The sequence below is a fragment of the Heteronotia binoei genome, chromosome 2 (genome assembly GCF_032191835.1).
Source record: "Heteronotia binoei isolate CCM8104 ecotype False Entrance Well chromosome 2, APGP_CSIRO_Hbin_v1, whole genome shotgun sequence".
Taxonomy (NCBI): Eukaryota; Metazoa; Chordata; class Lepidosauria; order Squamata; family Gekkonidae; genus Heteronotia; species Heteronotia binoei.
Window position 1 is genome coordinate 148,756,775 of NC_083224.1, and position 26,349 is coordinate 148,783,123.

General features: G+C 46.3%; 1 protein-coding gene across 5 annotated transcripts in view; it reads left to right on the top strand.

Moving 5' to 3' along the window:
- Positions 1-26,349, top strand: part of DPYD (dihydropyrimidine dehydrogenase) — an 833,908-nt gene that overhangs the window by 403,161 nt on the left and 404,398 nt on the right. For 4 of the 5 annotated variants that reach the window (XM_060232210.1, XM_060232211.1, XM_060232215.1 and 1 more), the window contains 3 exons: positions 4,820-4,927; positions 13,343-13,512; positions 21,259-21,469. In XM_060232210.1, the coding sequence (XP_060088193.1) occupies positions 4,820-4,927; positions 13,343-13,512; positions 21,259-21,469 (489 nt within the window). The remainder of the gene's footprint in view (positions 1-4,819; positions 4,928-13,342; positions 13,513-21,258; positions 21,470-26,349) is intronic. The other variant, XM_060232213.1, reaches the window with a different exon arrangement.

The window sequence follows — 26,349 nt, forward strand, 5'->3', positions numbered from 1 at the left end:
CCCAACTTGTTGAATGGCTGGCCCCGGGTACCCCATGGTCGCTGCCGTCGATGCCGCCCCAATGCGGAATGAATGGGTCCCAAACCAAAAACCGGACAGCCGGAGCTTATCTAAGGCCTGACTGGTGACAGACCAAAATTGAAATTTGGTCAAGGGGGACCCATCTTCATGCTGGAAAAAGGGGCCGGCGTCGTCACCACGAATGGAGATGTAATCCTTCAAAGCCACCACTGGACAAATTTCACGATCATGGCACAAACCTAAGGTGATCATTACGCCCCTATGGCTCTGATCAGTCTTAGACCTGCGCGCCCTAATGGTCGCACAATCGCCCACTATTTTTACATCTCCCGTGTGAAGTGCACGGCCAGAACAGTAATTCTGCAAGCTGACCACCAGCTCGCTGACTCTAAGCGCGCCAAAAAAGGCAGACATGGCAGCTGCCTGAAACAATAAGACCTCCAACTTAGAAAAACAAACTATGGGCCAAATTCTTTGAAAACCTTTCAATACCTCAGGTGAAAAGGGGTGCCGAGTGTCAGGCCGAGTACCCTGCTCACGGGACCATCCCTCCAACATCTTACGCAGCCTGAAGTCATTGGATGCGTCCGCTAAACCCCGAACATTGCTGGTAAAATCCAGGGCTGCCAGCTTCGCCCTGATGGTTTTAACCACAAGCCCCTTACCTTTCAACTCCATGCAGAACTGCATAAGATGGGCTGCTGGAATTGGCCACAGATCGGCCAATCCTACCTGCTCCCTGAAAGCCGAGAACTGCTCAACGGAGCGATCATAAGCCTTCCGGGTGGAGGGGGCCAAAGCAAGCCTCATCGCCCGGTCAGCCTCGACTCTCCAAGCCGCCACATCTCTGGGGGCATCCGAGCTGGCAGGAGGTCGGCCTCTGGTGCGAGAAGTCGAAACTGCTCCATCTGCCGACGAGACAGAGCATCCGTGACCCCGTTGCACACACCGGGCACGTGCTTGGCAAGGAACAAAATATTTAAACGTAAACAACACAAGGTAAAATTCCTGACCAGGCGCATAACCGGAACTGATTTAGACGTGAGGGTGTTGATCACCCGAACCACTTTCATGTTGTCGCACCAGAAGTGCACAACGTGGTTTGCTAAATCCATACCCCACAAGTGGACTGCAACCACTATTGGAAAAAATTCCAAAAAGGTCAAGTTACGGCAAAGTTCCGTATCCAGCCACTCAGTGGGCCACATCTCCGCGCACCACCGTTTGCGGAAATAGACCCCAAAACCAATGGAGCCAGCGGCGTCGGATGTGATTTGCAGATCAGCCTCAATCTGCATATCCTCACGCCAAAAGGAGACTCCGTAAAAGTCGGAGAGGAACTGTTCCCAAACCTCAAGGTCTTCTCGCATTCCCCGACTGATTCTGACTCGGTGATGGGGGAAACGCAATGCACCCATAGCATCGCACAGGCGCCGTAAAAACGCCCTCCCAGGGGCCACCACTTTGCACGCAAAGTTGAGGTGGCCCACAATCTGTTGAAGTTCGAGAAGCGAAATCTTGCGCTTACCCTTAACCTCAGCCAGCCTCTGTCGGAGGCTATCGATCTTTTCAGTTGAGCAAGCGAGAAGCCTGCTCAACCGTATCCAATTCTATGCCCAAAAAAGTCAAAACCAGTGCAGGGCCCTCTGTCTTTTTGTGGGCAAGAGAGACGCCAAGGTCCTCTGCTAGCTGCAAAAATGAAGAAAGAAGTTGGGCGCACCACCCGGAACCACGGGGGCCCACGAACAGAAAATCGTCCAGATAATGAACGGCGGAACCAACCCGCTCACTAAGAGCCCATTCCAAAAAAGTGCTAAAGCGTTCAAAGGCTGAACATGAAATAGCACATCCCATGGGCAAGGCCCGATCCATGTAAAACTTTCCCTCGAACGTAAAACCCAGGAGCTCAAAGTCGTCCGGGTGTACCGGCAATAGGTGAAACGCGGACTTTATGTAGCATTTTGCCATCTCAGCACCAATCCCACAACGCCGGACGACCTTAACTGCCTGATCGAAGGATGTATACCGGACCATGCACAGGAAATCCGGGATGGCATCATTCACGGACCCCCCTTTTGGATAAGAGAGATGGTGAATGAGCCGAAATTCACCCGGCACCTTCTTAGGCACCACCCCTAAAGGGGATACCCGCAGATTGGGAACTGGGGGCGAGTCAAAAGGGCCCAAGACCCGGCCCTCACTGCACTCCTTCAAGATCTTATCTTTAACAACGTGTCATCCCTTTAACGGACATCAAATTCTTAGCCATACAGGGTCCACGCGGACCCTGCCCCGCACCAGTGCGGGGACCAGACGTGCTTGCCTGCTTACTTACCAAGTGACCGCTGTCGGACCTGTCCCCCGCATTGAGCTTAGCGGGGGACATAAGCTGCAGCCACAGCTGTTGGTTTGTTTGGTCCCAAGGCATGGCCGGGTTGAGAGCAGCCCTCATTCGGAACTCCTCGTCGTACTGTAGCCATGCAGCGCCAGAGAAGTCCGTGTAGGCCTTGTAGACGATATCACAGTATTGGAATAGCAGTGCCGCCCGTAAAGGCTGTGCACGTGCTATCACACCAGCATAAATTAGAAATCCCGGCAACCAATTGGCCCAATTTCTTTCTACCTTCCTACGCTTGATTTTCTCCTTGTTCCTCTCATCTAACTCATCTTTGTCCTTCTTCTCCAGTTCCCTGTAGAGAAGGCCAAAGACATCAACGTACTCACCCCAAAGTATCTTTTCACGGGTGGCCACCGTCAAGTGGTCCCCCAAGGGCATGGCCGTGTCACCAAAAGGACGGCACTGGAAAGGTACCGACCCCAGCAAGGCTGGGATCCAACCTCCCACACTACACTGTGTGCTAGGCCATCCGACAGGCCAATGGCTGCCCCAAAGCTGCCCCCAAGGCAACGATCCACCCTGTGGCGACTGACCCACAGTGCCCTGGGATGTAGAAGGGGTGCAAGCAGCCGCCGCGGCGGGCGTGGCACCCCAAGGCAGTATCTGGCCCTGCCCACAAGGCCCCCAGCTGCACGTCGCCACCGTTGGGGTCAAAGACCCCCCTGCCGCTCCAGAGCCAACCAAAGAAGATGGCATGGATGCTGCCGGTGGGTAAAGTGGGCCCCAGCCACCTCAAGGCCATGCCCCAGAGGACCCAGGCCCGCCCTGCTTACCTTCTTTATCGGTCACGCCCACAGCGACCACGATGGGTGCAGATCCGCCCCGACCTTCTGCACGAGCAGGGCCCTCCGTGGGGATGCCCCCTTCACAATCAGATATAGGTTCAGTAGGTACCTGACTAGGCTCACCAGACGGGCCCGGACGGGTGGCCATGTCCTGCAGAGTAGAAAGTCGAGCCAGGACCTCCTGTTCGAAAGCCCTGGTGGACGCACGTACAGCCTTCCGCCCCCGAGGTAGCCCGGTTGCGCCAGGGTCTAACCCCTGTTGACTCTCCAAGGCCTCTAATCGCTCAACAATGGCCTGCCTGGTGCGAGCCTCCTCATCCTCACCAGGCTTACTTGGGACAGGCCTCTTGCTAGGGGCCTTCGCAGGCTGTTTGCCTTTAGAATCACCCTGGCCTTTTTTGGGAGCCATTATGAAAAAAACAAGCACCGTGCCCTAGATAACCAGCCCCACCAAGCAAGGCTTTAGAGCCTGCTAGCCAGAAGCCTTTAAGTTGGCTAAGCCGAGGATTGAACCTAGGACCTTCTGCTTACCCAGCAGATGCTCTACCACAGAGTCACCGACGCTCCCCACGTGAAGGAGGAAGGGGGGGGGAAGACGACGCCCCAGCCAGTAACAGGCAAATGAACAGGCAGGTATTGATAGAGGGTGGGGTGGGGGTGGGCAACAGGGCAATAAACCCCCCACTAGGGACCTCCACCTACTGGCCAAACCAAGGCTGAAAGGCTAACAGCCCCGAACACCCTCCAGGCCCCAAAGGCCGCAAAAAAGAAACCCCCGCTGCGATCCACGACCCCGCCCGCGGCTTTGAGGCCGCTGTTACCGCCTTGGCCGACTGGAAGAGGCAGCCCGCTCTGACGAGCACACCAGCAAGGATTCAGCCGCTACGGAGGATCAGCTAAGTCAGCGCTCACAAGGCGCCGCGCCTGGGAGTCACCCCCAACTTTGCTGCCGCAGGCCTCAAAAGAGGCCTCACCGAAAGAGCACGTACTCACTCTTGCCGACCAACGCAGCGAAGTGCGTGCTCCAGGGCGTGGCTGGGTTATAAAGCCCCAAACCACGCCCTGCCATTCACCCGGATGGACGGGGACCGTTTGCCTCGCTCCATCCGGGGAGGCAAAACGCGGCCCCTGCCCTAAGCCACCTGACGGCGGCGCAGGCGGGAAAGGGCCAGATTCCCTTGCGTTCGGGACCACACTGCATTTCTCTCCAGATCACCGAATTCATTAGCTGAAGAGCACCATGGCGAGTACTTTAGTGCATATGTGTGATTGGAAAAAAAAAACGTTTTCACGGTGGGAATCAGGTGATATGAATGGAGAAAGACATCTGGAAACAAACAAACAATTACTTTGCCCCCACCCCATAAAGTCCATAGATGATTAGATACACAGTTTCTGTGTTTTGCTGTCCATGTGTAATGAATGCACTTTTGTCCATTGACCACATTACTGCTCTAAACAATATATTGATTGTGAATTGATTCTTCTAATTGTCAGCATATCAGTCTTTCGAATTTGCATAGGTTAATGACTGATAGGATGAAGACATTTGCCCTTTTTAAAAACTGCTTGTGTTTGCTGAACACCCAGTCCATTTAAAATTTGTATCTGTTAGGTCTACCGGAACCAAAGAGAGAATCTATATTTGAAGGTCTGGCGATGGATCAAGGATTTTATACATCTAAAGACTTCCTACCACTGGTGGCTATGGCAAGTAAACCAGGTATTAATTTTCAGTTCTCTTTTTTAATGTTTCCAGAATAGTTATTCACATGTTTATTTGAAACCTCTGGTTCTCGCTTTCTGATATGCAGGAAGTAGATTGCACCACAATACTAATTGTAAAATTAAACATTAACAGCCAGCAGTATTTGGCTCTGCAATGAAGGTGCTAGTAGAAATTTCTTTGAAGGAAGCTCTTGGTTTCTTTTTTTTTTTTTTCTTGAGTCTTGAACCCTTAACAGTTTGTAGGGTTTAGCATCAGTAGTCTTCATAGTCAACCAGAATTCAATACTGGGGTGCTGTTCTCTGCAGACCTACCTCCTTTTGATTTCAGTGGGCTTTTATTCATTTCCATGACACTTCTTGGAAGTGAAATTTGAATGGGATCACAGCAAAAGCTAAGTCTAATTTACTTAGAAGTACACCATATGCATTTAAATGGGACTGCCTTCCAAACAAGTATGTTTAATATTGCAACCTTAAACAGTAATATTGTGTATTGGGTACAAACCATTTTGAAACTTACCACAGAATTCAAGTTTTATATATTGGTCCATAATTTATTTATTTTTGTTTATTTTATTTATATCCCATTTTTTTATCCCAATGGGATTCCAAAGGGGCTTATATCATTCTTCTCCATTTTATCCTCACAACCAGTCCTGAGTATGTGAGGCTGAGAGTATGTGACTTGCCCAATCTTCCATGGCATAAGCTGGGATTCAGACCTGGATTTTCCAGATCCTAGTCCAACACTCTAACTCAGGGGTGTCAAACATGCAACCCAGGGGCTGTATCAGGCCCCCGAGTGACTGGATGTCATCTGCTTCCTTCTCCCTCTTTCTTGCTTCCTTCTGTAGTACAGCTTGCTTTGCCAGGCTTGCTCAATCACACAGGAACTCCAGAGCAAACACTCTTATTTTCTCCATTGGCTGAGGCTCCTCCTTTGGGGAGGAAGGGGGGAAGGAGAACTTACTTTGCCAGGTTCTCTCAATCTCACAGCAGTGCTACTGAACCAAGCCTCTTTTCCTTCTATTGACTAAGCCCCCCCCCCCCCCCCAGTCTCCTGGGGAAGGAAGGAAAGAGCCAGAACTTCCTTTGCCCAGTTCCCTGGATCCGATGGGAGAAACATAAAGAAAGCACCTTTAAGACCAACAAGTGCTAAAGTTTTAAGCATGTTTTAACTTAAAAAATAAATAAATATTGAATTATGTTTGTATTTTTATAAAGTTTATATATCTGCTACCTAATCTTAAATAGGTACACACAAGATCTGGCCCAACGTCTCATTTATGTCAGATTCGGTACTCATAACAAAATGAGTTCGACAACCCTGCTCTAACTACTACACCATGCTGGTTCTCAATCTCAGCTATGCAGCTGAATCTTAAGATGTGCTGTCATGCTATGTTTCTGCTCCACCCCCGTTCCAAGTTTGCAGGACCTGAGTGCATTTTTATTGTCATACCTAATCAAAGCATATGCTAAAGATAGGGTGACCATAATGTCTGAAGGCCAGCCAGGGACACGTTGGGGGGGGGGGGGAAGGTAGGGGTGCGCGCGCGCGCCGCCGGAAACAGGAAATGACGCCACTTCCGGTGACATCACTTCCGGTGACGGCATGCCACCACAGGAAACAGGAAGTGACATCACTTCCTGTGACATCATTTCCCCGCGTCACCTGCCGGAAATGGGAAGTGACATCACTTCCTGTGACATCATTTCCCCCAAATGACATCATTTCCCCCAAATGCCACTGCCGGAAACAGGAAGTGACTTCACAGCACTTCCTGTGACATCCCCCAAATATCACCGCCGGAAACAATTTTGTTCTGAAATCCTGTATATACTTCATCAGTATATGGGATAAGGCACTTTCTCAACTGTGCTGCAGAATGCAGCCTATTTATTTTGTCCTGTTTACTCTGTTGGCTCTATCTGCGCCACCTTCATCACTTTCGGGGTGTGGATCCCCCAGTGGGGTGGTCTCCCGACTCCCTCCGCCGGCTGTTTCTGATAGCTCTGCGCCCCCTCTTTCATTTGATATGTGTCCCGTGCGGGTGCCACCCTCCCGCCGGGAGATGCCGCAAAATGAGCCCCCTTGAGGCTTATGGCGGCAGGGCTCGGGGGAAGCGAGCTAGACTGCTGTTCTTTTGAGGGGTTATAGAGTGTTTCGAGCCCGTCCCTGTGGCATCGGTCCCATCATTGTGGGGCCCAGGGGGCCGGCGCAGCGGCACGCCGAAGCAGCCTGTCACTAATAACACAGGTCGAGATGCAGGACAGGAACCCGGAAGTGACCGACAGGCTGCTTCAGCGTGCCGCTGCGCCCATCCAGTCCAATACTCTGCGTCACATAAGAACATAAGAGAAGCCCTGTTGCATCAGGCCAGTGGCCCCTCCAGTCCAACACTCTGTGTAACATAAGAATATAAGAGAAGCCCTGTTGCATCAGGCCAGTGGCCCCTCCAGTCCAACACTCTGTGCCACATAAAAATATAAGAGAAGCCCTGTTGCATCAGACCAATGGCCCCTCCAGTCCAACACTCTGTGCCACATAAAAATATAAGAGAAGCCCTGTTGCATCAGACCAATGGCTCATCCACTCCACCACTCTGGTCACATAAGAACATAAGAGAAGCCCTGTTGCATCAGGCCAGTGGCCCCTCCAGTCCAACACTCTGTGCCACATAAAAATATAAGAGAAGCCCTGTTGCATCAGACCAATGGCCCCTCCAGTCCAACACTCTGTGCCACATAAAAATATAAGAGAAGCCCTGTTGCATCAGACCAATGGCTCATCCACTCCACCACTCTGGTCACATAAGAACATAAGAGAAGCCCTGTTAGATCAGGCCAGTGGCCCCTCCAGTCCAACACTCTGTGTCACATAAGAACATAAGAGAAGCCCTGTTGGATCAGGCCAGTGGCCCCTCCAGTCCAACACTCTGTGTCACATAAGAACATAAGAGAAGCCCTGTTAGATCAGGCCAGTGGCCCCTCCAGTCCAACACTCTGTGTCACATAAGAACATAAGAGAAGCCCTGTTAGATCAGGCCAGTGGCCCCTCCAGTCCAACACTCTGTGTCACATAAGAACATAAGAGAAGCCCTGTTAGATCAGGCCAGTGGCCCCTCCAGTCCAACACTCTGTGTCACATAAGAACATAAGAGAAGCCCTGTTAGATCAGGCCAGTGGCCCCTCCAGTCCAACACTCTGTGTCACATAAGAACATAAGGAAGGAAGGGAGGAGGGAGGGAAGGGAAGGGAAGGGAAGGGAGGGAGGGAGGGAGGGAAGGGAGGGAGAGAGGGAAGGAAGGAAGGAAGGAAGGAAGGAAGGAAGGAAGGAAGGAAGGAAGGAAGGAAGGAAGGAAGGAAGGGGGAGGGAGGGAGGGAAGGAAGGGGGGAGGGAGGGAGGGAAGGAAGGAAGGAAGGGGGGAGGGAGGGAAGGAAGGAAGAAAGAAAGGAAGGAAGGGAGGAGGGAGGGAAGGAAGGAAGGAAGGGAAGGGAGTGAGGGAAGGAAGGGAGGGAAGGAAGGAAGGAAGGGAAGGGAGTGAGGGAAGGAAGGAAGGAAGGAAGGAAGGAAGGGAGGAGGGAGGGAAGAAAGGAAGGCCGCCCCCCGCCCCCCCCGCTTTCGGCCCCCTTACCTGCTTCCAGGGCGGCGGAGAGTCCAGCGGCGGTGGCGGCGAGTCCTGCGGCGGCGGCCTCGCGGCAAGGGAGGGAGGGAGCTGCCGGCGCTGGCCTCTGGAGGCCTCCAGGGACCAGCGCCGGGCCTCTCCGCTACCGGCGCTGGCCTCTGGAGGCCTCCAGGGACCAGCGCCGGCTGCTCTGCGGCCTCTCCGCGGCCTCCGCTGGTCCCTGGAGGCCCTCCAGAGACTCTGGAGGGCCTCCAGGGACCAGTGGAGGCCGCGGGGAGGCCTTCGCTGGTCGGCGCTGGTCCCGGAAGGCCTTCCAGAGGCTCTGGAAGGCCTTCCGGGACCAGCGCCGGGTGCTCCGCGGCGTCCCCGCGGCCTCCGCTGGTCCCTGGAGGCCCTCTAGAGACTCTGGAGGGCCTCCAGGGACCAGCGGAGGCCGCGGGGAGGCCTTCACTGGTCGGCGCTGGTCCCGGAAGGCCTTCCAGAGGTTCTGGAAGGCCTTCTGGGACCAGCGCCGGGTGCTCCGCGGCGTCCTCGCGGCCTCCGCTGGTCCCTGGAGGCCCTCCAGAGACTCTGGAGGGCCTCCAGGGACCAGCGGAGGCCGCGGGGACGCCTTCGCTGGTCGGCGCTGGTCCCGGAAGGCCTTCCAGAGGCTCTGGAAGGCCTTCCGGGACCAGCGCCGGGTGCTCCGCGGCCTCTCCGCGGCCTCCGCTGGTCGCTGGAGGCCCTCCAGAATCTCTGGAGGGCTTCCAGCGACCAGCGGAGGCCACGGAGAGGCCTCCACCACCGCCGCCGGGCCCCGTGCGCCGGCGGGGAAGGCGGCGAGTGAGGGAGGGAGCGTCCCTGCGCGTGCGCAGGGGCCCTGCGCAGGCGCAGGGACGCTCCCTCCCTCACTCGCCACCTTCCCCGCCGGCGCCCGCGGCCCACCGCCTCCGGGGCTGGCTAAACCGGGACCTCTAAATGGTCCCGGTATAGCCAGCCCGGGAGGCGGGAATAGGGGGCCAGAACCGGGACATTCCCGGGCTCCCGGGACGGTCTGGCCACCCTAGCTAAAGATCAGGGGTCATTTTGTAGGAAAAGAGATGCCAGAGCTCATTAGCACAACCTATTTCCATAACTTATTTGCATATGCCACAGACTTCTAACATCACCAGAAGGTGTACTAAATTATTTCAACTCAGCATCTATCTTACAATGCTTCTTGAATTATAATTGTCATAATAAAACCTTACTCCCATTATGCTTTTTAAATTACTTTCTCCTATGTGGTCACAGTGGCATGATGAGGATTTCCATCTGTCTGCTTTATATGTTTTGGTTATTTCCCCATTTTTTGTGGGGAAAAATATTAGAAAGTTTTTCAGATATTAAGAGTTCAGCAAAATTCTCACAGGGGGGTTGAACAATGGAGCCCAGAAGCAATTACTGGCGGGGCGGGGGAGAGTAAGAAAGAAAGAGCACAATAACATTTAGAGGTTCTGGAGCTCTGCTCCTGTGAGCTCCTGCTCAAAATGAGGCCTGCTAAAGATCAATATGCTCTCTATTTCTAGGTAAGCAGTTTGGCTCTTGTTTGCTTGCTAGGGCACTACTTAATATTATTTATGCTTTTCAACAACATATGTATATGTAAAAAAACAAACTTTTTTTCCTGTGTCCTTAACCCTGAGGGACAAAGCTAGGGAAGAATCTGATAAACACTAGTTTGAAATGTTTCCTACAGGTTAAAGTTTTAGTGTTGCAGGGAAAGGGCAAGGAATGAAAGGGATAGCCCTTTTATGTTTCTAAAGGGAAACATGATATATTTTCCCTAGAAATTGCTTGTAGAAGCCAGGTAAAGTTTAAGAAACATAAAACCCAAATGGAATCACCAACTGCTGCTTCAGGCTCTGTCAATCACAGCTACGATTTCTCTTATTCATTTAGACCAAATGGAAGTTGGACTTCCCACATAAAGAGAGGGTTTGTTTTGTCTCCATAAATTTAACACAAAACTATATATTATGTATTAAAACTTTTATATCCCACCTATCCTTATGATTCAAGGTCATTTACAACAAGTTTCTATTGTAATCTAAAAGGCATACAGTGCAATCCTAGACAGAGTTACACTATTCTAAACCTGTTGACATCAGGTTGACATGAATTATTTTCCAATATGGAGGTTTTACCAAGAATCTGGATATGCCTGCTAGTGGGTGCCAGTTTGGACCATTAACTGACCTGGATTAATAATTTCCATCTGAAGAAAAAAAGGTGGGCCCTTCTAGAGAACTTTTAAGATGTTTTCTGGGAACTTTGGTGTTTTGTGTTCTGTTTTGTAATGGCCAGTGGCTATACACAATACATTTTTGACTGACTGACTAACTATTGGAAAATATAGCAACACTACTCTTGTGGAATGAGAATGTCCATTGAAAGTGCCTTGCTTCAGATTTTTCTGGTTTGAGACATACTTCCAGTTACCAAATACCCAGTCGAAAGTCAGTAATATTACTAAGTAACTCCTGGTCTTGCAGAAGAGAGGGTCATCTAATACAAAAGCATCTGTGGTCCTCAGTGGAGAAGAAATGTTGGTGCATTTCATTGTCCCCTTTATTTCAAAGTTTTATTGTTAATCTTGATTGTCCTTCATGTATACCCATGATCTGTTAGCATCTTTGTAGGGTGCATCTCCATTGTAGTCTCTAATTCCAGTTTAAAATTTTAGGGCCAACAGGGAAAGGGCAGGAGGTGATAAATACATTTAATCTGTAGAACATGATACCTTTTCTCCTGTACCTACCTTGTGAATCCAGTGGCATATTAGCTAAAATAAATAAATAGAACATGCCGACCTTAATTCATTAACACTGTCTGCAAGATGAGCAGCTGGAAGGAAGTTCATCATGATCCAAGGACAAGCAAATATATTGAACATCTTCAAAGAGAAATGAATATTGTTGTATATTTCAGCTGTCCACCACACTGCTTTTACCCTCAAAATTATGTATATGTAAATAGAGGGCAGCCTTAATGAAATTCCCTACTATGTCCGTTTGGCTTTGTGCTATGTTGTGCTATTTTTGTATATTTGAGTATGTTGAGTATTTGAGATTTTTTAAAAGTATGTTACTGGGTTTTTTTTTAGTATTTATAGCCCTGTGTTTAAAGCGTTTTTTTTTTTTTACTTGTTCCCAAAAGAAATTGATACTTGTGGTTCTATACCCTTGCTGTGAAAATTCACAACTGGCAGTGCGCAAAGTTAAGAATTATAGACCATTGATGATACGGTAAAAAACAGACTCTCCTGAATGAAGCTATCTCAGACCCCTTCAAATTACAGGTTTATGCTATTTATGGTATCATTTTAAAAATTACAGTCATTTGTTTAATCAGTGGTTACTTCGATTCTGCCTGTTGTTAAAGTGCAACACATTGTATGGATTATGTGCATCCAGTATTTAAAGTTTTTTCTTGGTGTCCCATACAACACCATGCTGGATCATACTGATTTCCTGACACTATGTGAACTTTCCTATTTCTTATCCAAACTCTTAAGAAACTAATAAAAGTACTAGGAAACATTTTTCCCCTAAAAACAAGGAGACCTCAGAATTTTTCCAAGGATGATGATCCTTTTACACTCACCTCCTATTATAGAAATGAATCTCATAAAAGTTATTGTTTAGGCTAAAATCTACTTCTAAAGCTGGGCACATTTAAGTGAACCTCCCAGTTGTCAGTTTCGAACACTTACATAGCTCTGTCTGCCCTAGCCATCAGTGGTATGCCATCTGCATTCAGGCACAAAGTCATTTTCTTGGATTCAGAGATCACATTCCTACCAACTGTTACCACCATTGCAAGGTTGTTGAATGGATTCCTTTTAACCCAGCCTTACATATGGAACTTCCTTTCATTGAGTCAGACAATTGGTCAGTCGGTTCAGTATTGTCTGCTTTAATGGACAGCAGCCTCTGGTGGGCATTTCAATTCTTATTTGGGACTGGAAATGCCAGGGATTGAACCAAGAATAGGCAACTCATGAGCTATACTTCTGAGAGACAGTGCCTAGAACATCCATGACAGTGGGATCCTTCATTGTCATGATGGTTCTAGTCTGTAACAGAAGCTCCTTTTCCATAGCAGTTGTTTCTAATAGTAAACTGTGTGCCTCCTGTCAACTGTGACAACAACAAAATCAGATGATTTACTGGCAAAATAGGTGATTTTATATTCTCAGGAGATTTACGAGAAATTAAGAAAATATGGCTTTGTAAATTAACCAGCTCTGTACTCTCTCCCCACTCCCCAAATGGTGTGGATTGAATATGCTTTACAAAACGCAATGTTAAGAACAGTTGATATGCGGGTACGGGGGGGTGGGGGGTGGGGGAAGCGTATCGTACTGGTCTACTTGAGAATGAATGTACCCGTATGAGGTTTCTTCTCTCTCTCAAAAATATGTAAATAACTTAAAGGTTTAGGTTTAAAAAACAATACTTGAAACCCAATCTGGTAAGTCCCTACAAGTGTTCTTTTTTTATGTTTATTTTAATTTATATCCTGCCAAGACAGGAAGGCAATGTGGCTGAAGGAAGTTACTATGAAATTACATGTATGAGCATATCTTAAAAATTGGAATAAAACTGTCTTTCAACAAAGCAGAATAATTTGATAGTGACTCTCCATGCTTGGAAACTGCAAGATGCAATTTTACACTGCTTCGACTACAAGTATCTTTTGAGCTGTCATGCAGAAACAGTTTCTCTCCCTGAAAATGGGGTTTTCCTTTCATCATTCAGGAATGTGTGCCTGTCACTCTCCATTGCCATCAGTACATGGAACAGTGATTGTTCTGGGAGCGGGCGACACTGCTTTTGACTGTGCAACATCGGCTTTGCGCTGTGGAGCTCGTCGTGTTTTTGTGGTCTTCAGAAAAGGATTTACAAATGTACGGGCCGTGCCAGAGGAGGTAAATATTGGGAGCTCTAATGGAACATGCCTTGTGGTATGAACACTGGTTCATCATGCTACTTCGGACCAAACTACACATTACACATAGATGCTTGTAACTTTTGTTTTTTGTTTTTTCAATAGGAACCTTAGAAGACTGTAGTCTTAAATGGAAAATGTACAGGGGTAGCACTGATGGGGGTAACCTTTTCTTTCAGGGAGCGTTCCCCTTGAAGTAAAATATAACTTTGAGTTGTTTAATATGATTTTTAAATTATGAGATAATGCATTGAGGTGTGCTTTCTATGATCTGTAGTTAAAAGATACAGCATTCAGTGATGCTTTTGCAATTCCTAAAAAGATTTGCAAGACCTGTACTTACATGAATTGTAGATGTTCTAAACCCTTTTCTTCTAGGAAAGCTATACATTTTCATTCCCATTTGACCCTTATAGACCATGCTCACATTGTGAGTATTTCAAAACATACCTTAATTTGGAATTAAACTAGCAGTTCCAGTGGCCAGCACATGCACTCTGCATACACATTGAACTGCTGATTGGCATCTTAATCATTTATTTTACCATGAAAGCTTTTTATTTCAGCTTTAAGTATTGCATTGTGGTAGTCCTGCTTTGTTATAATTTGTGTCACATATCGTGGATTGTTGCATAATTTACACTAATGAGACATCAAATATACCCAGACTACAAAAAATATGGGAAAATGGCCCTCTCTCTTCAGGAATAGATGTAGATTGTGGAGATTTAAAAGTTACACAAGGGGGCGGGTGGGAAGGTGGAAGAAACCAGACATCTGTGTAATTTTTCAAAATACATAATTTATATTGGGGGGAGTGTTTTGTCATAAAGTAAAAAAAAAAATTGGGATGAGGACTGAAGATTATTTTGAACAAATGTAATAAATACACTGATTTATTCAGCACAACCCTAATTATATTCCCTTGGTCTCTTTGCCCAGACAGTTTTTACTCAAGTTAAATGTATTATATGCTAGTGACAAGGATCATTCTGAAATATTAACCAACCCACACATTTAAGTAGATTTTACTCAAATTTCTGGTCTCCTGATGTTATAACTCCTATAACATCAAATACTTTTCAAAGTGGGGGACTTCATTTACAAACAGGCTTTCTGTCAGAAGCTTTGACAGTGTAATCCCAAACACAGTAATTTTATACAGTTCTAAATCCATGAGTTTAGAAGAATATAATTGTATTACACTCTGAGCCACAGTTGTGTTACACCATTAGAAGTAAGAATTCAATCAATATAAGTGAACTTAGTTGGGGAAACATGATTCTTAAGGTTTGGTTCTCATAATTATTCATTTAAATTTCATATCTGTTTTTACATAATCATTTCATTAGGTACTCATTATTTCTGAATAATTCCTACACCTTATTTAGTGTTGTAACAACCAGATTAGCAGTAGGGATGGGGACAAACTGGTTCATGAACTGAAGTTCATGATGAATTTTAGGCAGTTCGTGGTTTCCAAACTGAAGTTCATTGCAGATCAATTGGCACAAACTTTCCAGGTGTTTGTGAATGGATATATTTCTAAACAGACTGTCTATGCTCAATCAAAATGTTTACTAAATTTCAAAGCAACGGGGGGGAGGGGTGGAATTCTCCAGCCTTGGAAACACTAATAGGAGCCCTCCAAAGCTTAACTGGCACTACTGACTACCAGTAACAATTTGCACAGGGTCTTTTCTATACACTCCTGAACAGGGCTTTTTTTGAGTAGGAATGCACAGGAACGCTGTTCTGGCTGGCTTGTCAGGGGGTGTGGCTTGATATGCAAATTATTTCCTGCTGGGCTTTTTCTACAAAAAAACAGTGGTGATGTCAGTGGGTATGGTCTAATATGCTCCTGAATCTTATTAACTTGCACATGTAATTTCCCCAGAAAGCACTTCCCTAGGAACACCTTTCTTTTTTTGAGGGGGTGGGTTGGGGTTCATAACTCAGACTCCATAAATCCAATCCACACCAAATGTGATGGGCATGTACAGGGAGTCAACCAAAGATCCCCTGTGAGTTTAGTGTTCCTAGCATGTTGGATTGCCATTTTACCACCTCACAAACCTAATTAACTAAACCAGTTTGTTTGACACCTAAAACTTTGTGATGATTCATGACTCACAAAACAGGCCACACCACAACCCATGAAATGAAATGAACCGCATTTTCCTGGTTTATGCCTATCCCTAATCAGCAAGTCTAACATCTGATAGCCTGACTTTTTTAAAAAACGCAAACTTATCCCAAACACATATTGAATACAAAAGTCAACTCCAGAGAGAAATGAAATATGAATGTATAAAATCAGTGTAAAAAGTACTAATGGTCCTATTTAATGAACTATATCATACCGTAAATTATGAAAACAATAACTATTTCTGAATAAATGTATACATGGGGTTGAATATTTGCTTTAAGGTCTCTGTGCCCAGATAGACATCTGGGACTGTGTCTAGCAATAGAAACAATGCTCTGGGACTGGAATGACAGTCCCCAGATTAGAATGACAGTCCCTAGCAATAGAATTTGTGTTCTGGGACTGGAATGACAGAGCACAGCCCCTGGGAGTAGCAGCAATGTTCTAGGAATGGAATTCCACTTGGCAGGGGGGGCTTCTTCCAATCCCAAAATGCTTTTGCTACTCTAAGGGACTGTCATTTTACTCAGGGGATGTCATTCCAGTCCCAGGGTAAGAACATAAGAGAAGCCATGTTGGATCAGGCCAGTGACCCATCCAGTCCAACACTCTGTCACACAGTGGCCAAAAACCCAGGTGCTATCAGGAGGTCCATCAGTGGGGCCAGGACACTAGAATCAGACTATCACTGCCCCAGACAGAGAGTTCCATCTATGCCTTGTGGTTAATAGACACTGATGGACTTCTGCTCCATATGTTTATCCAGCCCCCCTCTTGAAGTCATCTATGTTTGTAGCTGCCACCACTTCCTGTGGCAGTGAATTCCATGTGGGAAATCTGGAGACTCTCCTCCAAGAAAAGGAGTTAAGCAGGGGTGCATTTTAGCCCTCTATTTGCTTAATCTTTTTTTAAAATGATCTTGCCCTCTCCTTTTCTTTAGTTGATGGCCACAACCCTAGACTTGGTTCTGCTCACATTCCTTTGTTATTATATGTGGATGCTACAGTTCTTTTGTCTACCTCTCGTGTTGGATTAAATGCTTACTGAACTGTTGTCACGAGTATTGTGTGACTGTTGTCACGAGTATTGTGTGACTACAGACTGAGCTAAATTATGAAAAATCAAAGGTACTGGTCTTTCCTTTTCCCCAAAAATCATATAAGTGGATTATTAGTGGTAACAACTTGAACACGTTAAGCACTTCAAATACCTGGGCGTCTATTTTCAATCCAATGCTACTTGGACCCACCATCGCAGAATGGCTATTAATGTAGCTAAAGTTAATGCTGCAGCAATATCTCGTTTTTATTTCTCTGAAAGAGGTAATCATTACGTGCCAGCAGCACAAGGCCTTTAATGCTAAAACTCAAGCACAATTATTGTATGGGGTGCCTCTCTGGATTGACGCAGATGACATTTCAGTTGAACATGTCCACTCTACCTTTTTGCAAAATATCACCTATGCGTGTTCCTTATTCCATTTTATGTTTGGAGTGCGGTCAGAATTTGTTGGCTACTAAGGCATGGGGTCACACTATTAAATTCTGGTTATGACTCCACTTCAACTCAGATCCAATTAGTTTTCTGTACCAGCTACTTTCTGAATCTGGTAATTCTAGCTGGCTGTCTTACGTTGAAGCTAAAATAGGTTCCTAGACCTATCTTTAGAATTCTTTTCCTTGCTTTCTGAGTCTGAGGCAATTAAAAAAAAAAAATCTAGTCTACTGCCACTCTTGAGTAGACTGGTGGAGGGGGTAGAAGCTTGCAATACCCAGCCATTTCATGTTTTCCTAGGTTCAGAGTATTTTATATTTTGTTGTTATTTTTAGTTTCTGCTGTGATCCTTGAGCTTTTCCTTGATGTTTTATTTTTAAATCGCACTGCCAAATCGCACTATTTCCCCACCTTTCTATTTTAAACAAAATATTGCAAGAGTTTTAAGCATGTTTATATTTTAAGTAAAAATAATATATTTATATTATTCTGTATCTTTTATAAAGTTTATATCACCACTACCTGGCATTACATTTTATGACATGGCCCCACAAAGTCTCATTTATGTCAGATTCAGCCGTTGTAACAAATGTTCAGCTGTTGTCACAATTAATTGTACTGTACTATTACTTTGTTTTGTTCTGGATATGACCACAGTCCTGGTGTTTTACAGATGTATTCATGATTAACAGATACTTATTATCTGTAAATGACAATCTGTAATGACAATAGCATATACGGTAAAGTTACTTTCCCTTTACTCTGATTGCATAGCTTACTCTGATTGCATAGCTTCTAGAATTTGGCAGAACATCAAACTCCCTAATATTGGAATAATTATCTACTGTAATCAGATATTGCTTCTACCTGATAGCAGTTCTATTCCTGGCAAATAAGACAATTCCTGTCTTGTTTCATTGTTAAATGAACCACCCAAGTGATGGAAGAGTTGCTTCCACTTGTAAGTTCATGTCATTTGCAGGTATAGCATCCTTTCATTGAAGACTGAAACTGGGAATTCATCCTTAGCCTCTAGAGGATCTATTAAAACTCAGAAGTGATTAATGTGTTTTCCACATTACCTCCTTATATAAAGGAGAGAGAACCTGTACACGGACTCATTCTTGGTTTAGAAATATGATTTTTCTTCCAATAGCACCTGACTCTTATTTTCAGGCTACCCTTTTTAGTATTGCTTTCTTGCAGTTGGAAAAAAAATTTAAGCCTCTTTAATTTCCTTCTGCTTTATTGCTGCAAGATAGTACAGCTGGAAAATAGTGCATACTGATGAATTCATTTTGTGGGTCCTTTTCCTCAGGCTCATTGTTTTGTATCTACAAACACCAGCAATTGATCTGGGTAGTGTTTTATGTCCATATCATAGAACTATGGATGCATTTGCTACAATCTGTTTATTTGTGGTCTGCTAATACTATGACCATCCTGGCCTGGATAGCTCAGGGTTTGCCTGATCTCATCAGATCTTGGAAGTTAAGCAGAGTTGGCCCTAATTAGTACTTGGATAGGAGACCACCAAGAAAGTCCAGGATTGCTATGCAGAGGCAGACAATGGCAAATTACCCTTGTATTTCTCTTGTCTTTTAAAACCCTATGGAGTTGGCATAAGGTAGCTGTGACACTTTCTACCACCAGTGCTCTGACCACAGAACTATACAGTAGAACAAATTTTGAGTCCAATGGCACCTTTAAGTCCAGGAAAAAGTGATTAAGCGTATGAGCTTTTGTGTGTGGGCACACTTCCTCAGATACATAGAAATGGAAGTTAACAGCTCAGGCTCCATCCCTCCAAATATCCAGGAATTTCCCAACCTGGAGCTGGCAACCCTACCTTTGGGAAGGCTAGTTATCACATAGTTGCAGTTTCCTGTTAGCTGCATTGTGCTGTTATTGTACATCATTAATCTGCTCAGGTTATCTGCTCAGTTTTATGGCCATTTTGAGATCCAGCTGACGTTGTGGAATTAGTTTGCAAGTTTCTAATTACTGTCTTTCGTTGTGGAAAACACACACAGCATATCCATTACCATGGTTGTCTGAACTGGAAAGGTAGACTAAAACCTAAGCCAGCAACAAACATTTGCTGAACACAGGTTCATAATAATGATCAAAATGGTTCACAGTAGAGCTTCCCCAGGAGTGAATCTTACATACATTTTCAGCTTTCAAAGCAGGAGATTTTTGTTGTTGATTGCAGACTCCACGTCCTCCCCCTGCTAATCACAGGGGTTCATCTATCCCCATATGCAGCTTTGTGGGTAGGGTTGCCAAGTCCAATTAAAGAAAAATCTGGGGACTTTGGGGGCGGAGCCAGGAGACTTTGGGGGTGGAGCCAGGAGACACTGGGGGTGGAGCCAGGAACAAGGGTGTGACAAGCATAATTGAACTCCAAGGGAGTTCTGGCCATCACATTTAAAGGGGCAGCACACCTTTTCAAATGCCTTTCTTCCATAGGAAATAATTAAGGATAGGGGCACCATCTTTTGGGGCTCATAGAATTGGACCCTCTGGTCCAATCGTTTTGAAACTTGGGGGGTATTTTGGGGAGAGGCACTAGATGCTATACTAAAAATCTGGTGCCTCTACCTCAAAAAATAGCCCCCCAGGGCCCCCAATACCCACGGATCAATTCCCTATTATTCCCTATGGGAATCATTCTCCATAGGGAATAATAGAGTGCCCAGTAGACATTTCCCTCCCCCCCACACACTTTCTAAAGGGAGGGAGGGCCTCCATACCAGGGAATCCCCCTCCCTCTCTCACACACACACAAATACTTACTTGGTCTTCTTCCGGAGAACTGTGCCTGCTGAGAAAACGAAAGCAAAGAAGGGAGGGGCCGTTCTCCGAAGCCCTTCCTGTTTCCTCCTTCCTGCCCAGCCTTAAAGGGACAGGGATTTTACAAACTGCTCAGGAGCTCTACAACAGGAGCTCTATAGGTATGTTCTCCCCCCCTCCACCCCCCACCCCCCACCCCCGCTTCTCAATTTTTGAAGACCGGGAGATTAAGCTGGGAACCCAGAAGTCTCCCGCTAAAGCGGGGGGATTGGGAACCCTATTTGTGAGGCAGGCAGAGCATGACAGGCTTCAGCAGGAAGGGAAATCAGCACAAATTATCTCCTTCTTCAATTTATAAAAATGCTTTCCATGCAGGGCTTTTTTTGAGCAGGAATGCACAGGAATGTAGTTCCAGCTGGCTTGGCATTGGGGTGTGGCCTAAAATATAAATGAGTTCCTCCTGGACTTTTTCTGTTAAAAAGCCCTGCTTCCATTAGTAGAAAGCATAAGATCCACAGAAACTTCCATTCCTTTAGCTATATATACATGCAGACAGTAAGGTTGTCTTGTTAAGATTTCAATCCCTGGTTTACCCAGTTTGTTGGGGGCAGGAGGTTGTCTGTTGTCATCCTTCAGTTCTTTCATTCAGTAAGGAACTGTTCAATTATGACTTTTATCAAGGGCAATACTCCTTGCTGTATACAAAATGTATTTCAAATATAAAGAGACAATGAATGAACCCAGAAATGTATTATTATTTTACCCTGACAGCACTGCCTTCTGTATTTATGTCCATTTAAAACATTTGTCAATTTGATAATGATAGTAGGCTTCTCACCAAGTAACCCACAAGGGAATGTGTATAGGTCTAGCTGCTATTTCCAGCACAGATTGTGTAGTCTCTTCTCATATTGGAATGTAGGCTTCACTGCCACAGAGTATAAGGATATTTCACAGAGACAAAGCTGTTTTAGTCTGTGACTTGAAATCAAGAGTTCTGCTAACAGATGCTGCTAATTAAAAGTAATACAATTCTAGAAGAAGTGGGTGGCAGATAGGGTGGTAAAATGACAGTTTGATCCTGTACTTAAAAAGGAAAATGTCTATTAAGTATATTACTGCTTCCCTGTTTTAAAGCATATCAAGCTTGCTGCTACTGAAATCCGTAAAACAGGCCACAAGAACAGGGGGTGCATAAAAGAATTAGACAACCCAGTACACTGAAGAATTAGACATCAACATTGTTCCACAAACTAAGTCTATATTTGTACCATACTTCCTCTCCAGATGGAACTTGCAAAGGAGGAAAAGTGTGAATTTCTGCCTTTCCTTACTCCTCGGAAGGTGATACTGAAAAGAGGGAAGATTGTTGCTATGGAATTTTTTCGGACTGAGCAAGACGCAGATGGAAACTGGAAGGAAGATGAAGATCAGGTGGTCCGTCTGAAAGCTGATGTAGTGATCAGTGCCTTTGGCTCAGTCTTAAATGACCCAAAAGGTACTTTTCAATCAAAGCAGTCATGGTCAAGCTTAAATTAAGTACATTTAAGTCCCACTGATTCCAGTAGGAAAGTTAAGCATACATTTAACTCTGAATCATTTAAATTTATGAGATTAATTTTTTCTGTTAATTTGGCTACATAGTGTACTGATGTATATTCTGTTCCTAGAATCAACTGTGATTCAAATATGTTTTCCTGAGAATAGAAATGAACTCTTGAAACTTCTCTGATAAATCTGCACAGCTTTTGTTGTTGCTTTAAAAGTTCACCATGTTGAATGTTCAATTAGAAGTTACAAATCCTCATGTTGAAAACATGCATTATTTAAACAGTCTCCTAGAGAAACCCTGTTTATATTAAAGAGAGTTTTAAAAAGTGGCAGATTCCAGCCCTTAAGTGGAAAGTTACTTAGAGTCTGAACACAATTGCATTTAATTTCAAAAGAAAAATATGGAGATGTTAGTTATGAGGAGGCAGTAGGGTGAAATCTCTTCTGGACACTTTGGGACTATTTTAAAACACTATTATAGAAACTCAGATAAAATCAGAATTAGAAAAGAAATAAGTCCAAGCGGATGTCAGTGCAGTTATTGAACAGAGTCAAAGGTACTGTTTTAAAAAATCTAAGAAGTCTTCCTTTATGAATTGGAAGACTTTCCCAAATGTGAAAAAGGGGAGGCACCAATTCTGGCAAATCTAATGGGAGTTTACAGTCTGACAAGTGAGAATAGAATTTGAAAAACCTATTCCTGAAAATTAGTATATAATCTGCAAAAAAAAAAAAGTTCTAACTTTTGTTGGAAATGAAATGATTCTGTATAGTAGCCTTTGCTGTAGAAGGCACTGTCCAAATATTCATGACTGATCCATTTCCTCCCCCCCCCCCCGCCCCCCAGGAGCTTGGTAGTTTGCTAGACAGGCAAGGCCAATTATTCATCTAAGAAGGTTCTGATGGGCTATGTGTTACGTTTCCTCATTGGGGCAAATAGGAGTTCCCCAGGGCTATTTCAACCCAGGAAAATAATGCAGAACAGACTTAAGCCCCTTCTTCTTGAATGCTGCTTTTCTGTACTAAAGGGCCTGCATATGCCTGGAAACTAATTTCTGAGCAAAGCATTTTTCAGTGTACCTCTGGTTGACTGGGAGGAGACATGAGGGAGGGGCATTGAGTTTAATTACCAGGATCACATTAATCCAATATTACAGCAATTATACTGACTTCCAGTTTGCTTCCAAACCCAATTCAAGGTGTTGGCTTTGACCTGTAGAGCCCTACATGGCGTGGGACCAGGGTTGCCAGGTCTGTGTTGGAAAATATCTGGAGACTTTGGGGGCAGATCTGGGTGGAGCTTGGAAGGGGAGGGACCTCAGCATGGTACAATACCATACAGTCCAACCTTCAGAGAGCCATTTTCTCCAGGGGATCTGATCTGTGCCAGCTGGAGATCAGTTGTAAAAGTGGAAGATCTCCAGGCCCCATCTGAAGGCCTGAAACCCTAGTGGGGACTAGTTTTCTTCAGCTCTACTTAAAGAACCATTTTCTTACATACATTCTTTGCCCAGGAACTATGATTACAGGGAAGGGCCCTCTTGATTATCCCATTAACCAGAGAAGGTGCTTTGGTGGGTACATGAGACACAGCCTTTTCAGTGGCAGCCTCATTATTACGGAACAACTTCCCAGGGAGGTGCACCCATTATTATGGAACAGGGAGGAGGCTGCTGAAGACTGTTTTGCTCATAATGGCATTTAATTAGATGATTAGTTCTTCTGCCTACCAGCTATTTTAAATTATTAATTTTAAACTAGTGGTTTTATGGGTTTTTCTGTGTTATTATTTACATTGTAAGCTGCCTTGAGTTCCTGTAAGGTAGAAAGGTGACTAATTAATGGTTTGAATAAATGTGAGGAGAGTTGATGAGGTGGTGGCTGCACCACTGGCACTATGGGAGAAGGTGATGAGCATAACCTTTGGCCTCACAGATCCATAGAGCAGGGGCGTAGCTAGGGCTTTCGGGGCCCGGGGCCCAAGATTTATGTGGGCCCCCCTACGTGTGTGATCGCCGCCAGAAACAGGAAGTGACGTCACTTCCGGTGATGTCATGCCACCGCCGGAAACAGGAAGTGACATCACTTCCTGTGACATCATTTTTCCCCGCGCCACCTGCCGGAAACGGGAAGTGACATCACTTCCTGTGACATCATTTTCCCCCGCGCCACCTGCCGGAAGCAGGAAGTGACATCACTTCCTGTGGCATCACTTCCCCCAAATGACATCATTTCCCCCAAATGCCACTGCCGGAAACAGGAAGTGACTTCACAGCACTTCCTGTGACGTCCCCAAAAATCCCCCAAATATCACCGCCGGAAACAATTTTGTTCTCAAATCCTGTATATACTTCATCAGTATATGGGATAAGGCACTTTCTCAACTGTGCTGCATAATGCAGCCTATTTATTTTGTCCTGTTTGCTCTGTTGGCTCTATCTGCGCCACCTTCATCACTTTCGGGGTGTGGATCCCCCAGTGGGGTGGGCTCCCGACTCCCTCCGCCGGCTGTTTCTGATAGTCCTGCGCCCCCTCTTTCATTTGATATGTGTCCCGTGTGGGTGCCACCCTCCCGCTGGGAGATGCCGCAAAATGAGCCCCCTTGAGGCTTATGGCGGCAGGGCTCGGGGGAAGCAAGCTAGACTGCTGTTCTTTTGAGGGGTTATAGAGTGTTTCGAGCCCGTCCCTGTGGCATCGGTCCCATCGTTGTGGGACCCAGGGGGGCGGCGCAGCGACCCACCGAAGCAGCCTGTCACTAATAACACAGGTCAAGATGCAGGACAGGAACCCGGAAGTGACCGACAGGAGGGAGGAGGGAGGGAGGGAAGGAAGGGAGGAGGGAGGGAAGGAAGGGAGGAGGGAGGGAGGGAAGGAGGGAAGGAAGGAAGGAAGAAGGAAGGAAGGAGGAGGGAGGGAGGGAAGGAAGGAAGGAGGGAAGGAAGGAAGAAAGGAAGGAGGGAGGGAAGGAAGGGAGGGAGGAGGGAAGGAGGGAAGGAAGAAAGGAGGGAGGGAGGGAAGGAAGGAGGGAGGAAGGAAGAAAGGAAGGAGGGAGGGAAGGAAGGGAGGAGGGAGGGAGGGAAGGAAGGAAGGAAGAAAGGAAGGAAGGAGGGAAGGAAGGAAGGAGGGAGGGAAGGAAGGAGGGAGGGAGGAAGGAAGGAGGGAAGGAGGGAGGGAAGGAAGGAGGGAGGGAAGGAAGGAGGGAGGGAAGGAGGAAGGGAAGGAGGGAGGGAAGGAAGGAGGGAGGGAAGGAAGAAAGGAAGGAGGGAGGGAAGGAAGGGAGGAGGGAGGGAAGGAAGGAAGAAAGGAAGGAGGGAGGAAAGAGGAGGGAGGAAGGAAGGGAGGAGGGAAGGAGGGAGGGAAGAAAGGAAGGAAGGCCGCCCCCACCCACCAGCCACCCCCCCCACCAGCCGCCCCCCCCCCGCTTTCGGCCCCCTCCCTCCCTGCCTGCCCTCCTTACCTGCTTCCAGGGCGGCGGCGGCGGTGAGGCCGGCGGCGGCGAGGCCGCTGGAGGGCCTCCAGCGACCAGCGCCGGCTTCTCCGACGCCCTCCCCAGCCTCCGCCTGCACTGGAGGCCCGCCCGGGGCCCTGCGGCGGTCGCGGAGCCGGGGAAGCGTCGGAGAGGCCGGCACTGGTCGCTGGAGGCCCTCCAGCGACCAGCGCCGGCCTCTCCGCCGCTTCTCCGGCCTCCGCCACCGCCGCCGGGCCCCGCGCGCGGGCGGGGAAGGCGGCGAGTGCAGCCGGCTTCTGAGGGGCCCCTTGGCATTGCCAAGGGGCCCCCCAGACCCCCCAGACCTGGGGCGACCCACCCCCCCTCCCCACGCCACTGCCATAGAGCCTCCAGCCAAGTCTAAGACAAATCCCAGATGTCCTGGCAGCACCACTGAGGCTCAGCTTATTCAGAGTATGTCTGGTCAAATCCATCTTTTGTCTCTCCCGGCTCTTGGTTTTCTAGCCCACCATCATCTTCACAATTTTTTTCCCTTGGCGCTAGGGCCAAAAAAAATGTTGCCTACTGCTATTCAAGGGTATTTAAAATTAACAAACAGGAGTAACCTGTTAATTCTTAAGGAACTCTGGCCTGAAATTGCTGAGCTAACCAAAAATATGAAACCCTTGTCCTTAATATTAGTCTCCTTACTGGAGGACTAAAAACTAACCTAAAACTAGTTTCAAAAAGATATGGGAACAGGCTGGAAGTTGCAGACTTGTTAGCCTTAAGAGTGTCCTAGGTCAACACCTAGGGAAGTGTTACTGAAGCTAGAATACTTAGCATATATAGAATGAGCCTTGCTGATGATGAATCAAAATTTCCTTCCCTCTTTTCCTGTGCTTGGCATGCCAGGACTGCAATCCTTAGCTTTCTTACTACTAAGTTTGCATAAAATTGCAACCAAGGTCATCAAAGAAATGTATTGACATTTGTGATGGATGCAAAGAACGCAGAAGATGATTATCATGCAGAATTTACTGCCAAAATATATAGTAATCACTGCTGATTTAGGAGACTTCTCAAGGGAATTAGACAAATACACAAAAAACAAATGACACCTAAATGGAACTTCCATGTTCAGAGGTAGTATCTCCATGCTTTCTTATCCCCTGCAACTTTCCCGTATTTTGTTTTTATAAAGAATTTGATTTATTGGTTGCTTATGCTTGTAACATAATTTTGACAGTAAAGTAACAAGCAACAACATTTGAATCTGTAATGAAGTCCTGATTGCTGGAGTTAACTTTAATTAGATCGTAGAAGGGCGTATTTAAAAAGCTTTGCTACTCTGTAGCAAGCTGAATATAGATTCACAGAATCACACTAGTATCAGTATT